The sequence below is a fragment of the Puntigrus tetrazona genome, chromosome 10 (genome assembly GCF_018831695.1).
Source record: "Puntigrus tetrazona isolate hp1 chromosome 10, ASM1883169v1, whole genome shotgun sequence".
Classification (NCBI taxonomy): Eukaryota; Metazoa; Chordata; class Actinopteri; order Cypriniformes; family Cyprinidae; genus Puntigrus; species Puntigrus tetrazona.
In genome coordinates, this window is record NC_056708.1 from 8,852,303 (window position 1) to 8,867,024 (window position 14,722).

A 14,722-nucleotide genomic window follows, 5' to 3' on the forward strand; every position below is an offset into this window, starting at 1 on the left:
AGTGTGTTTGTTTTACAAAGATTGAACTGTAGTGAAGGAAGACAAAATGCTGAAGAGTATCTACATTGCATTTCACTGTATTAGTATTTAGCACATGAGTGCAAAAGAAATATGCCATATATAGTAAATTAATAATAATCATAATCATAATCATAAACTAAAAATACGCTTCCTGTTTTTGACTGTAGCGCCTTATAAAAAGCTATAGCTCAAAGCAGAAATTCAGAGCAGCACAGCCTGCTTGAAGCGACAACTTCTAATAATCTCATATTTACCTACAAATAATAGAATGGAATTTATAGAACATGGAATAGGTAAAGATGAAGCTAAAGAGAACATCTATGCTAATGTACATACTCTAAACATTCATGATGTCAGAGAGACAAAAACAGAGAACACCGGGAAACACCAAACACCTCCTACACACAGGTACTGGAGACTCAATTCCTTATAACACATATTTGACACACACACAACTTACATTTGAGGCTATATGAATATAGCTTAATAATCTACAGGAAGAGATTCAGTGAAGATCAGAAACTACAGGTCAGCTGTAGTGTGTTTGGTTCTGCTGTGTTCTTCTGCTGACTGCAGTCATAGTGCTGTGTGTCACACTCTTACAAACAAACAAACTCACAGAAAAGATTGACCAGCTACAAACTAACAAGAGCACACTCACAGAGCGAGGGACCAGCTAATAGACCAAAACATGCAGCTGACAAGAGAGAGAGATGGATTGGCTGATCAAGTAACCGTGATCTGATTAAGCAAAGAGACCAGTTACATCACGAGAAAAATGAACTATTCTGAAAGTATTCTCCAGTCAAATGGGTAAATATTAAAACTAACACAACCACTTATTAGTAGATCAGTGTAATTGGAATAAATCAGTTCAGAAAAGTAAAATTGTTTATGTTTACAGATGGATGGATTTATTATCAATCTAATTTTTACTACATTTCATCTGAGAAGAAGAGCTGGACTGAGAGCAGAAGATACTGTACAGAGAGAGGAGCAGATCTGATCATCATAAACAACAGAGAGGAACAAGTGAGTGAAAAGTAATTTTATAACTCCATGGAAATAAAATGGTTATACTTTAAAATACCATTTATTTATATTTTTCCTCCAGGATTTTGTGAAGAAAATATCTCTTAATGCTAATGTCTGGATTGGTCTGACTGACAGTGATGTGGAGGGCAGGTGGAAATGGGTTGATGGCAGCACACTGACCTCTGGGTGAGAAAACGTGGAACTGAACTGATTAGTATATAATAAATGATTCTCACAGTCAGTATCATATCACACAGAAACATCTAACTCTGATCTGTTGATGCAGGTTCTGGGATCCTCGAGAACCCAATGGACAAAGAGCAGAGAACTGTGCTTTGACTTATTCACCAGGATGGGCTGATTATCCATGTAGTGATCTTTTCTATGGATATGTGAAAAGAGCATTTTAAAATAAGTCCTCACAAGATTAGGATAAAGGGATTGAGTGTTTATTTTTAACTATGATAATTAAAATATTTAGTGAAATGTTAAGTCACATTTAACCACAGCAGCTGAGCCTCAAAGGTACAAGAAATTAAAATCATCCAGAACAAACAGAACAACATAATTTGAACGTATAGATTTTTTTCTGTCAATTTAGTTATATGGATGTCACATTAAACTTGTAGGCTACAGCTGCCTCAAAAAAAAGTTTCACCAAAGTTCAAAAGGTGGTGTACATTTTTATGAATGAGGAAAAAAAGCATCCTGTTATAAACGTGAATGATGACTGAGCTAAGCAGAGAGCAATATACAGAGATCTTTCAGATGGGCTGAATGTTGACTGAGAAGGGTGTTAACGAACTTCCATCTGTTGTGCATTATGCAAAATGACTGTCATGGCACTATAAAATGAGAACTTTCTGTATTGTAAATGCTCATTTCAAGTGAAAAAAAGAAAACTGCTGAGCATACATAAAACAACAGTTCACCAATAAAACACACTTGTGTCATCATTTAATCACCCTTGACTTGGATCTGGATCTTTTATCTTCTAGTTTTGGGTAAATTGTTGCTTCCTCTCCTGAATTCCTTTAGCTGAGAAGGTATTTCAAAGAGGCAAGTCTTCAGACAACACAGTTGGGGAGAGTTGGAGATATACTAAATGGTATTTTCAAAGGTCATTATAATAAAGAACTTGACAAAGAAGTCAAGCTTTTGTATGTGACTTGGCCTTTAACCAGCCTGGTGTATCATAGCAACTGCAGGTTATACTGTGTTTCTTAAATTATAAGCCTGTTCTGGGCTCTTGAGCTTCAAGTTCTAGAAACAAAGAAAAAATAAAATGTAATAGAATTTGAGTTAGATGTTTACAAACAGCTTAATACTTGCATTGAAACATAAAATAAAAGAGAGCTGCATCTTTTAACATTGCTGCGCTTGATCACGGGAGTACTGGTGTGTGTGTGTGTGTGTGTGTGTGTGTGTGCGCATGTTCATCATATGTGTGAAAAACGTGCTCATTGAAACCATTTTAAACTGATCTGGTCAATTCATTGGGGAAATATGCTGTGGACACTCATTTAATGTCAATAGCCAATCAAGTATAAAGGTAATAGAAGCCAGGCAGTGATTATTTGGGACCATGTAAATGCCCTCTGAGGCCTTCACCTCTCTGCTTTATTGATTTACAACCTTTCCCAGCCCTTCAGCAACCTTTATTGATTTCTCACTTTGTTACAATTATTGGGTATTTGTCCTGTACCTGACCTGAGGGACATTTAAAAGAGAAATGTGCATGAATATGAAAAAATAAAAATAAATAAATATCACTCAGGAATATTAATTCCATTACATGACAGGCATATATATATAAATAAAAAAAATATTTAAAATCTTTTGATGTAATAAAACTGTTTAATATATACAATATAAATAATATTAATAATACATATATAAATATTTTATATAAAATATAAATAATACATTTAAAATTGATACATTTAAAATTTGGCTTAGAGCCTTTCAAAACATCCCCAGTTGGAATCTGAACTGCTGACCTGATCGGGTCGGTAAAAAAAAAAAAAAATACTGTGAGCCCTGACAAGGTCACGGCAATCACCGTGTATGTTCCTCCACCGCTCTGTGTAATCGTCTTAACCTGAAACAATTTCCGACAATAACATGCGACCATAAGCCAACACTATTAGAGATAATGAGACATTTATTCAAATGTGATTGCATGACTCTCCAACCTAATCTGGGTTAAATACAAACACGCATTAAAGGCCCTGCAGCGGCTTTGTCTGAACGAGATTGTGACTATGGTGACAGAGTGTGTTGGGTTAATTACGGCCGTCGTCCACTATTAGCGGTGACGAGGCCACATTCCACAGGTCCGTTCCGATAACTTTCGGCCAGCCTTGTAATGAATTGCAATTCAGAGCAGAAAGGAAGCTGCATATAAAAAAACAATTAGACTTGATCAGACTGACTTATAATCACTCTAATTATCTGTATTTGCATCCTGATTAAATGCATATCTGCTATGATAAGATGCGACAGCACATTTATTCGAGACAAACTGCAGGATGGTGAGATAAAAAGACGAATTAAGAAATATCGGGGCGATAAAATAACCTTGCAACACCGGGGCAGTTTTTAGGGCCTTCCCAGGCCTCGTTGACAATTACTGACAACTAAATCACAGCCTGACAACGGAAAATCCTCTTACCAGATCATTCCATGCAACACCTCATGATTTGAGATGGCCCGGTCACTTTGTGGCATTCACTGACTGTCAAGTTCAGCTACAGAAATTGCTAGGGAAGGAATGGTGCACCAATAGAAACCGGGATGTGCTGCTCAAAGAGGAAAACCCGATTCCATCAGAGAGAGGAGAGATAAATGGATTCTATGTAAAGACTGTAACCTGGGTCTCATAAAAATATGTACCTCTTTGCACTTTTTGTGCAATACAGTTTTACGTGCCTTACTGCAAGTTTCAAGACAGTTTCAAAGAAAATGTCCACTGAGTGGAGCTAAAACACAGGTTCAATACGTAGACCCTGGCATATTTTTATTATGATGATATACGTATGTATTGCAGTGATTCAGATCTGAAAAATCTGTGGAAAGTTAATGCTCTATTATGTTGGAAATATCACCAAATTCCACCCCTAAACCTGCCAGACAGTGTTAACAAATGCAAAGCTAATATAAAACACATTTGTTAATGCAAACAGTGCTATTTCAACTTGTCGAATCATAGTTACACGGATTCGAACCGAGTTCCTTGCCTCTCTGTACTCCGTAAGCTACAGAACAAATCTATAGTGTATGGAAACCCATAGATATGAAGCAGGATATGTTTGATAATGAAATTCAAAGGCATCATTTTTCAAATCTCCCAGCATATTAATATTGTTTTGAAGTCATAACATGATATTCTTCAAGTAATTGTGTGAAAATGGAGCTGTAAATTTGTGCGAAAAGGAATAAAAGGCATCAGGGTTTTGCTGCCTCTAGTGTTGAGTGACTTTTAAACGGCAGTGAAAATGTACTTATTGGTACGTATTTTCGTGGCTTGCTAAAAAGTACATGAGACCAGGTAGAAAGATTGAGAGAGAAAGAGAGAAAGACAGCACAGGTGTGAGACAGACCGAGTGAGAGAAACAGGAAACGCCTCTCAACTCTGTGATTTAACGGTCCGGAGAGAGCCGTGCCCGGCGGCAGACGGGGAAACAGTTGGCATGCCTCTCATTATGGTGTCATGCTAGTGTCCTCTCTCTCTCTTTGCCACCTGTCCAGCATACCTAATGCCACCCTGGCATTCTGCCACCGCCATTGGCTGACATCATCAAAGCGAGCGAAGGTGGGGCGTCACCCCAGACTGGCAGAGAAGAGATGGGAAGTTGTCTACTGCCATATGTTTTTGCCCTTCCAAACCACGGGTCATTACTGCCACTTTTTTTTTTTTTTTTGTAATTATTTAAGTTTAATTAACCCGTCTATGTGGTCCCTCTTATGGGCCAAGAGCTTGATCCTGACAGAAGCCGAGGGTCTTTAGAAGTGCTAAGCGTTTGTGAGATCACAGAAAAGCAGTCTGTAATCACATCGTCTACACAGAATGCTCAACACAGTGTCTGACAAAACTGTTGGACTGCATCAAACCCCAACAGCTTGACATGGAGACAGTACCTTCTTCACAATGCGCCATTATAAGTGGAGTTTGAAACAAGAACCGATTGGGATTTACATAAATAAATAAACGAATGCTAGAAATTAATGATGTACTGTAAAGCGAATAATAGTTATGGTCAGCAGTAACATGCAAGTATGAATAATTCAGTTCATTTCAGAAAAACACACTGATGAGCTGCTTTCTAAGTTTACTTGAGTAAAGTGAAAGTCCTTCACTACCGTCTGGTATTAGTTGGTGAAGTCTGACTCCTTTAAGAGCTAATGATTCTTGCAAATGTTGCTTTTCAGTGAATCATAACTATTTAGATCAATAAGTGAAGTCTGATTCTCAAGCTAAAGACTTTGAGCTCTGAATCGCAAATGATGAAGTTTGTTTCCCAAGTTGGTGTGAATCTTTAGTGAATCAAAACATCTCTGATTCCAGAGTAATTGACTCTTATGAGCGTGTTCTTAATAATGAATCATAGAAACGCAAGACGTGAGTGGGTCGTGTGATTGGTTGCTTTTAGTAAATCCAAAACCAGTGAAGTCTGATTTCTGAGCTAACGACTTTTATAAATGGTCTCTTTTGAATGAAAAATAAATATTCAGCGGTCTGATTCTCAAGTAAATGAAAACTCTTTCTAGTAAATCAAACACAAATAAAAGTCGAATTCCTTAGCAAATGACTAATCAACGGGATGTTTTATTAAATCAGAAAATAACAGTGTGGCTTATAAACCGCTTTCTTTTTCGCCCGTGAAAAACAAAGATCGACAGGCGATGTCCAGTTGTTGAACAAAAGACTATGAATAGTTAATTTGAGTAAATCAAAAACAGCGTGGCTCTAGTCATGCAGTGTTTCTGAGTCACTAAATAAAACTGCTTGTGAGAGAACTGGACTTCGTTAAAAATGTATTCAAAAACAACCAGTGCAGTCTGATTCCCGTACGAAGGATTGTTATTATTCTCATCCCTAAATATAATACATGGAAAAATGCAGATTCTGTCAAGATAGGACAAGATTCGGAGAGTCAACAGCAGGAGCGCTGTAACCTAACACTAACGCGACCTTTTAATAGCTTTCCCACAATCAATATGCACATTACAACTCCCGTATAATTCAATACGCATATAATTCAATACGTTCCTTGAGCTAAAAAGCCTCCTTGGCTATATTAAGAGTGATATAAAACCATATCACACATTTCGCTTCTTAAATTTCAACCCTCTGTGGACATAAACATCCAAGCGTCCATGTAATCAGAAACTTCTTTGTTTGAACTTTCTGCCATGACCTTTTGACGGCCATGTAAACAAATGAACAAGTAACCCCTCCCTCCGCTATTCCCGAGCAGCAAGGCCTCATGGGTAATGTAGTCCGTGCTTGTAATACTGAAGAGCCTGCCTTTTCGGGAGTATGTTTTTTTTTTTTTTTTCTACAATATTTTGCAAGGCGACAGTGTCCTAAACGCAATTACTGTACACAGCAGAGCGAAGCGGAGAGTGTCCGCGGGGATCGCCGGTAAACAGGATGCAGTCAGGGGGTGCAGGAGTTCTGCTGATATCTAATTTAATTGGCACGGCTACTCAGCTAGCCCCAGGTGACCGCTACATGGAATCATTGTAAAGAATACGTTTAAAATCACCCCAGGCTATACTGATGCACCTTTTTCCTCAAGATCCCTTTACGCTGATGTTTTTTTTATTACTTTCTCTTTGTCCCAGGGAGGATCTGTCGTCGTCATGATGAGTTTATAAGGAAGATATTAAGAGCGTAAACAGTGATGGTACCGCTGAGATGAAAAATAAAGACTAAAAATGGTTTGAGGGGAATAGAGAGCGTGACAGAGAAAGAGAAGACGGTAACCGAAGCCTGTTTATTAGTCGTAAGATGCATAAGAAAACAAATCTTCAACCTAATTAAGTATGTGGTTGGTTTCTTAACTTTTTTTAGCATTAAAGTATGTTTAGTTTTTAACTCAAAATCATTCAGGATAAAACTGAAGCTTTGAGGAATATGAATATTGCGCATGACCTTGTTTATGATGATTTAATTATGTGTAGTCAATGCATGGGAACTCACAGGGACGTAATGACAGCTGTTATTAAGAATGATTATGTAGGTTTGTGCTTATTTGAGAAATGCTGATGTTGATCTGTTGCAAACTTGTTCCCTGTTGAAGCCGCTTCTTGTCACACAAATGCAAATATCTTACAAAAAATGCAGCTTTTGGGAAGAACTGAGTGTTTGCAATTTCTGTCCAGTCATAATGTTCTTTCTAAATGAAACAAAATTGTAAACAAACAAACAAAAAAAAAAAAGTAGTTTGAGGTCATATATATGCACACATTTTTCTATACAATTTCAGAGACATTACATATTAATAATTAGCAACTAACACAATACTGCTTGTCAGATCACACCAACAGCTCTAAAAAAACCTTCATGCAAATTTTATAACTTCTAGATGCCTTCTAAAGAAGGGAGCTTGTAGCTTATATACTAGAAAAGAATATACTAAAAATGTAAATAGCAGTTAGTTGTTCAAAAGTTCAAAAACTAAAACAGAAAAACAGCTAAAACTGTTCAACAGTGCCAAACATGTCCTCTGAGACAATCTTGTCGGCACCATCTCACTTCCTTTCCCAGAGCCAAGTCATGTTCTTCAATTACAACGTGCTTCAGTTCATCACACAAGACTCATTCATATAAATATTACTTTTGCTCTCAAAATAGGAAAACTAATTTAAAAAAAAAAAAACAGAAGCTCATATGTACATTAATCTCTTTGACGACAGGGGATCCAGACCCTGGAAATAATCGTCCCGTATTCTGAGCGGGCTCATTAGCTGATTCTCTGATACGTCTAAACAGAATTCCGGATGATCCGTTCACATCTCATCGCGAGGCTGTGTCGGCCGTCACACAGTCGCGGGCTTGCAGAAACCCACACTCATCACTAGAACATTCCAATTACCCTAACAACAAACCCATCGCTCACATCGCCAACTTCCTCTAATTTGAGGCATTGTCAGATTAGCGCTTGACTTCTTGCCTTCCCTAAACGGCATTACAGAACTCGTAAAAGCTGTACAGACACAAAACAGCCTCAGCAGATGACGTCTGATGACGTTTCGGCGGAATAAAAGGAGGATTTGAAACCGTGCTTACCTGAAACGGCGAGAATATCTGATCAGCCGAGCAGCACATGAGGAGAGAGAAAGAGAGAGGGATGGTGATTAGACCTCAGGTAATCAATCAATGTTAAATCATTATCACCATTAGATTTAATCACCGTTAAATCTAATTAAGTAGCCATTAAAGGGACTACTTCAGGTGGTCAGCATTCCTGTGATGAAAACTGTCACACAACTGCAGTGACATTACAAAAGTACATCAATTATTCCTTGACAAGAACTACTTCATTCAACGCAGAGGAAAAAGCATTGAAATGAAGGCTGCTGCTAATTATTCAAGTCGGAATGAATACTTAATTATTGAAACTGAATATTATTTCTGTGGAGCAACCTCGTTTATTTCTTCAGAAAAAGCTTAAAGGTATAGCTCACCCAAAAGTGTAAATTACTCTGTGATATAATCACCCTCAAGCCATGCTAGATGTGTATATGACTTTCTTTCTTTCATACAAAAACAGTTCTCAGAGCTCTTCAAAGCTTTATAACTGCAGTCAATAGATTTTAAAGCACAAAAACATGCATCCGCCCATTATAAAAATACTCCAACAGACACCAAAAGATTAATAAAGCTATTCTGAATGAAAGTGATGTGTTTGTGTAAGACAAAGAAAATCCATATTTACAACCTAATAAACTGCAATATTATCTTTTTTTTACACAAATGCATTACTTCACTTCAGAAGGTCTTTATTAACCCCTTGGAGTCTTGGAGTACTTTTTTTTAATGGATGGATTAACTTTTTTGCCCTTCAAAATCTCAATGTCTATTCAATGTCTAAATCATTAGTTTTTATACATACAGCTCTGATTGTCTTCTATATGTCTGAAAGAAGAAAGTCATATACACCTAGGATGGCTTGAGGGTCAGTACATCATTAGGTAATTTTCATTTTGGGTGAACTATCCCTTTAATGTCATTTTGCATTTATGGATATATTTCTTTCCTGTTTACAAAATCAAGCTAATCAGAATTGCTGCAAAAGAACAGCTCTCAAGCTTAGATGTTGAGAGGAATAAGCATAGAAAAATGAATGGTTGACCGCTTGTGATTATGCAGATTGCAAATTGAATTTAATGTGCTCATTAACAGAGTTGAAGTCAATGTGCGTCTGTTTGGGCTAGGGGTGGTTTACGGTAATTATAATTAGCTGTATTTAAATTTTGAAACCAGTGATACAAACTCATCAGAGGCGGAAAAGGTGAGTCACATGGGGTTTGGGATGATGTTTCCACTCTTTCAACACTTCGACACTTTATAAGTCCGTCGTAAGACAAACAGGATTGGCAAAACTTCACAAAGATGGATAGAACAAACAATAAAATGATGGGTTCATCTGAAGCAACCACCAGGCTGTAGGATTTATTGCATAAATCTGACCACACATACAGTCAGTTTGTGAGAGAAACAGGAAACCGTAACCAAAAAAACACTGGAAAAAGACTAAGAAACCCAACCTGGTCCACTGAGTGGCATACGTTCAACACGTTATCCCTGGCACATTTTGATTACGTTGATATAGGAATGCATTGCGACAGTTCACAACTGAAATATCAGTAGACTGTTGATAACATTTAAACTAAGATTTGAACTGTTTTGTCAAACCGACGCTAACATTCAAAAGCATTAGTTTTCAAATCATCAAAATTGATGCTTTATTAATTAACTATAAATAAAATGTGTAAAAGGTGTTGAAGTTTCACTGCCTCTAGTGTCAAATTCTTTCAGAAATTGCATTATTACGTACTTCTTGGTATGTATTTCGTGTCTAGCTAAAAAGTGCACCGAGGTGTGTTCATGCCATGAGATCAGGTAGGCAAAACCAGGACATCAGCCATCGGGGGAATGTGAGGGTGTCAGTAATCAGGTGGATAAGGGTGAAGAGAGCCGGACTTCTCTGCCAAGGTTCTGTGTGACACCTGGTCTACCAAAACTTGAGCCCAAAACACAGGGCCGTGTGCCCTGACACTGCAATTACCACAGCCATGATTAAAGAACAGAGCAAAAACTCACTGATGAGTGCACCGTGATGCATAATAAACATCTATTTCGCTCTTTTTGAGGTTTACAGCACCATAAGGTTATTCAGACAATCTGGCTGTATTTTGCATCTGGCACAGAAGCCCTCCGAGGTCCTATTCATCTCTTCATTTCGACCCAGAATCCTTTGCTGCTAAGTGGTGAGAAAAGAGCTTCTGCACACGCTAGACTCATTTCTGTAACGCTGACAATCTAAAGCAATCTACACACCCCTCTTATTAAAATTAGTGTCATTAGTTATGCTCACTTTGCTGAAGTAACTACACTGTACCAGAGACCCAGCCAAAAGGATGTTAGCATGCTCGCTACACATTCATAACCAAATATCTGCTTAGATATAAATGAATATGGATTCCAGAAGATTAGGCAGACACACACAACCACACGAACACATTCACACACTCTCACTTTCTCCAAACGCTGGCAGAGGGATTGTTCTCTGCGTGTTCATGATGATGGTGCACATTATGGCCATTAAGAATGGAGAAAATAAAAAAGCGAAACATAAAAAGAGGAATACAGGAATCGTATGTGAGATACACATGTAACGTTCTACACATGCTATTATTATTTTTTTATGCTCACTATAGCTGTTTAATCACGAATACATAAAAAGCAATATTGTAAAACATTACTACGGTTAATTCAAAATACTATATTTATATACTATATACTAACTATATTTAGTTATTTTGCTGTGATGCAAAGCTAAATATTCAGTAGCCTTTAGTCCAGTCTACAGTGTGACTTAAGTCTTGATGGATATTTCTTCCATCACTAACCGTATAATCATACATGCTGAGAATAAAGGAAATGGCCCATCATTTCTGTGATTGTGCTGCCATTTTCAGACGTTAATTCCATTTCCTGTGAACTCTCAAAGTGGCTGATCACACAGTGAGGAAATGGCTCACAACGCCCAACAGGTGGTCTTCAGAATTTCACAGTTCCCAGAGATCAAGCCTCCAGAGCCAAGCGATTAAAACATGAACACATACTCCATTCCCCAACTGGGGTCACAACCCTTTCTAGGAAAGTGTCATGGTCAGCAGGGATAAAATGACGCTAAACGCGAATAGCAAAATGCAACTAACCATGTAATCGAGGTTTCGAAAGTGACCAGATCGACCTGTGATCTTCCCTCAACACAATGGAGGAAATCAAGCCATATCAATCGGTGTCCCTCTCAACCGCACAAATTCTCTCCAACGTTTCTTTTCTCTTTCATCCCTGGCTCCCCATCAGTCCTATTGGCAGAGCCGTTATATTAGGTTGGCAGCGGCACCAGCGGATTTTGGCTGGCACCAGACGTTTCATCAAGATCAGCAGTGATTCCGAGAGGGCGAGGCTAAACTGCCCGTTTCCCACCATGAGCTGGCACCACAGTCAATGCAAAAGGTCTCTAACAGGCAGAACCACCGCCAAATGGGGTCCGCTGGAGTCCAGGAACACTGAGCGAGACAGAGTGAGGCTCAGTCCCACAGAACACAGCACCTGCTGACCGCTGCATGGAGGCGCAGCGGGGCATTGGGTGACCTTTGTGGGTGGAGATCCATCACAGCTGCTGAGTACGCAACATTGATGCATTATTTCAGAGAGAACAGTACAAATACATCAGCACTTTTAATGATCTTGTTTTATATATATATATATATATATATATATATATATATATATATATATATATATATATATATATATATACCTGGTCTCATGGCATAAACATACATGGTTGCCCTTTTAGAGAGATACAAAATATGTACTGACAAGTACATATCACTGCAGTTTCCAAAAGAAATAAACACAGAGGCAGTAAAGTTCAGACACATTTTATTACTTTTCACACAAGTTTACAGAGTTCCAATTAATAAAGCAGAGGTTTCAAGCACAGTTACTTGAATTTCTAGAAAATATCATGTTAAGACTTCAAAACAATATTAATATGCTGGGAGATTGGAAAACTGATGCTTTTGAACGTTAGCATCACACGTATCCAGCATCATATTTATGAGTTTTCATAGACGGTAGGTTTATTCAGTCGTCATGGAGTACTTAACTCTGCTTGAATACAATACAGTTCAAATCTGTGTAAAAGGAAGATTTTTATATCAGTTTTGCATTTGTGAACGCTTTTTCTCGGTAATGCACATAGAAATGGTGTTGCACTTAAAGTTCACGGAGGCAAATATGTTTATGAGACCAGGTTGGGAATAGGGCTGCTGGAATAAGGGTTGACAAAGAAAGGGTTAACTGAATATTCTATAAGCTGCTGTGAAATATCAAAGTGGATCATCTGTAGTTCCTGTCTAAGCGCTCGATGTGGCGTCGCATTGATGTTATGGTGCATCATACGAATACAAAGACAGTTCTGATATTCAAACTGACTGTATTCATGACAGTATAAGCAAATCAGCCACGGTAACCTTTCAAATACATTTTCAAGGGTTGTTTGGGAATCAAAACGAATCCCAGTTTCAAAACGATACACAAAAGATGCACCGCAATTTAGTCATTCGGAAATAAATAATGACTCTTGATGCTGCAAGAAGCATAGGAGAATATTATCTGGAATGTGATAATTACTTAATTGCAGGTTTATAAATGAAAACAAATTGAGATTTCCATGTCTCTGTTTTTTTTTGGCAATCAGAGGCGTTTCAGCCGAACGACTGCTTTAAGTGCACGGTTATGTAATCTCTCTAAATGACCCTGCATAACAATAATTAAGCAGCAATGTCATTGTTCACATTTCCCAAGGCCGAGGACACAGCGGCATGAAATACAACCACATACTACTAAAATGAGTCATGATAATAGCACTAATTAAGCTTACATGCAATCGCAAGATAACTGGAACTATCATTTCCACTTCATTTCATGAGTTTAATGACCTAGCTTTATAGAAAGTGAACAATTTGTCCTTTAAAATCATACAATGAACAAAAAAACAAGAGCGGTTCAACCACTAAATATTATATCATGCCACATAGTTCGCAAACTAGTACATATTTTTACATTAAAATATATATTTACATTAATAACATTTATAATAATTTTATGTAAAATATTTTAAAAAGACATAATTTTATATATTTACTTTTTATATAAGAAATATGAAAATAAGTGGCCGTTTGTATTGAATAAAACTAGTGGTCCAGAAACAAAAAGGAGGTACCTGGATATTCAATTAAAAAAAAAAATACATAAATTATATTAATATTCACACACAACGACGAAAAGAAACAAAGCAAAACAAACTAAATTCAAATAAATAAATGATTGGAAAATAACTGGAACTATAATATTCATTTAATCTGTTTAAGCTTAGAAGATATGAAAGATTTCAGTGCACAAAAAACTAGTGCGTTTAAACAAACAGACAAAACAAAACAAAGATGACAAAGCATCATATAAGCCTGGCCTAAAGATCCCAGTCAAGTGCTGTCCAAATGTTGTTGCATTACAGCAGAAGAGTGATGCTTTGTTAATGCATCCTGATCACAAAAAGTGACATTTTCTTAATAGTGTGGTTGTCCCTGCACTTTCAGAGTCTGATAAATACACCTTCCGCAATCATTACAAACCTTAATGGGCCAAACTGTATTTATGATGAGCCCGCATCCCACATGCTGATAACAAATCCCACATAAAAATGATTCATCAAAATGTCTCAGCTACCAACCATAAACAAACCAATTGTTCACGTCAAAGCACCAGACTGATGTTCTCTTCTTATCACGGCAAAAAATGAATTCGCTAAAGCCGAAGAGTTGAGCCGCATAATTGATTTGCTTCTTTCTGCCATCTTTCCATTTGCAACAGAAACATAATGGGTTTTGTGAACAACATTGTAAATGGGGAATTACATAAAAGTTACTGAACGACAAACAAACAGACTAGCGAACAGACGAAATCTCTTTATTTATTAAAAGATTAGAAGGGCTGAAAAAAACAGAGGGGATCCAGATTTATGTTCTGTTTTCAATATCTAAACCGCATTAAACACAAACACGCTTTGATTTGGTGGCTTTAATAGCTTGTGGGGAACAGGTCTAGCGTGTTCAAACATGCTCTGTTTAATTGTATTGACTTAGGCGCTACTTTTCTATTAAGGGTGTCTCATCTCTGTATTCTATTAGTGCTGCGGTTGGGCTGGGTCGGGGTGGAGGATATTACTTTTCAGGCCGCATCGAGCAAGACATGCCACATTAGTAGCAATCAAAACAACATTTCCATGAGATGTGTGGAGACGATGCCTCAGACTCTGTGGATAAGTGCGCAGTTACATAAGAGCAATAGTGTTCA

At 37.5% G+C, this 14,722-nt stretch overlaps 1 protein-coding gene across 3 annotated transcripts in view; it reads right to left on the minus strand.

Annotated features, from left to right (window-relative positions):
* Window positions 1-14,722, minus strand: part of cadm2a (cell adhesion molecule 2a) — a 1,030,129-nt gene that overhangs the window by 849,942 nt on the left and 165,465 nt on the right. For all 3 annotated transcript variants that reach the window (XM_043250641.1, XM_043250639.1, XM_043250642.1), the window contains exon 2: window positions 8,354-8,371. In XM_043250641.1, coding sequence (XP_043106576.1) covers window positions 8,354-8,371 — 18 coding nt within the window. The remainder of the gene's footprint in view (window positions 1-8,353; window positions 8,372-14,722) is intronic.